The 1,163-nt window shown below is 50.9% G+C and overlaps 1 protein-coding gene across 1 annotated transcript in view; it reads right to left on the reverse strand.

The window, feature by feature from the left end:
- Positions 1–1,163, reverse strand: part of LOC101659385 (TBC1 domain family member 7) — a 46,762-nt gene that overhangs the window by 18,076 nt on the left and 27,523 nt on the right. The window contains exons 2-3 of the mRNA XM_045298680.1: positions 719–875; positions 79–94 (exon numbers count right to left, since the gene is read on the reverse strand). Of these exons, the coding sequence (XP_045154615.1) occupies positions 79–94; positions 719–875 (173 nt within the window). The remainder of the gene's footprint in view (positions 1–78; positions 95–718; positions 876–1,163) is intronic.

The raw sequence follows: 1,163 nt of genomic DNA on the forward strand, positions 1-1,163 counted from the left end.
TGCAGCAGCGAGAAGAGAACTTGTATATGCTTTCATCTCCGCAGGGATGCTGGTAGGAAACGCTCCCCGTAAACCTACCTTCAATTTACATGCACTAACAACAGGTGCGTGGCAATTAAACCCCTGATATCAAGGAGCAATGAATGGGCCTCCCACGGCCCATCAGCAAGAGGCAGGTGACCCCGGCCGCTACCCTGACTGCCTTCTATTTCGGCAGTGAGGCGGGTGCGCTCCGGGTGCTGCATGTGCACAGCACGTCTCAAAGCTATGACACCCAGCAAATCCTCCCGCTGCACAGTCACAGCGTGCTCCCAAGTATCCGTGTGTGAGGGCAACAGAGACTGTGGTTCTTCACTGAGAAAGTCGCCTTCTCACTGTTTACTCATTAACCTGGCTAAGGGAGCACACTGGTGGTTCAGGCCTGCGAAGGACGCCCATAGGTGCCTCTGCATGAACTTGAACTGGCAACTTTGGGGCTAGCAGACATACATACTAATTAACCCTTTGCACCACCTAGAAACGGCCTCTAATAGCAAGGAAACTAACATTCGGGAACCACAGAGTGCAGCGATTTAGAGCGGAAGCCAGGAGGGTGATTTAGTTTGCCACCCTCGGTTCCCTGATGCACGGCAAAGTTCTCCTTTCTCTGGAGCCTCCTGAGGGAGAACAGATATTCAGTAAAGGACGACACGAATCCCTTTCCTGACGGAGGCAATGCTAAGGAACCCAGTGCCCCGGCATTGTGGCCACAAGTCTCCCAGTGCCCAGAGACATACCTAGAAGCACCTTCCACACGAGGGCGCGGTACATGGACGGGAGTGGGAACCTCTGACTAAAAGTACGAAGTTTCTCGATATCTGCAGGAGAGAAAAACCCTTAGACCTCACTTATCATGGCTCACATCAAAGAAAGGGAGATGCCAACATCTACTGCAGTCTGAGAATCGTCAGATAAGAACATTTTTGGCCAGAGTTGCTGCAACGTCTGGAAACTGCAGACAGAACATATATTGGGCCAAATAAGAAGAGAGAGAAAAAACCTGGGTTCTTTAGAGGCCGGTCCTTCTTCTTCCTGGGTGTAATGCAATGTGAAAAATCTATGGTATCTCTTAAAGCCTGGCATTCTGCTGTTAGTCCAGTCCTGAACAACACAGCCAGTGACAC

This window comes from Echinops telfairi, unplaced genomic scaffold (assembly GCF_000313985.2).
Source record: "Echinops telfairi isolate 266 unplaced genomic scaffold, ASM31398v2 ScPeMD7_7439;HRSCAF=8477, whole genome shotgun sequence".
Taxonomy (NCBI): Eukaryota; Metazoa; Chordata; class Mammalia; order Afrosoricida; family Tenrecidae; genus Echinops; species Echinops telfairi.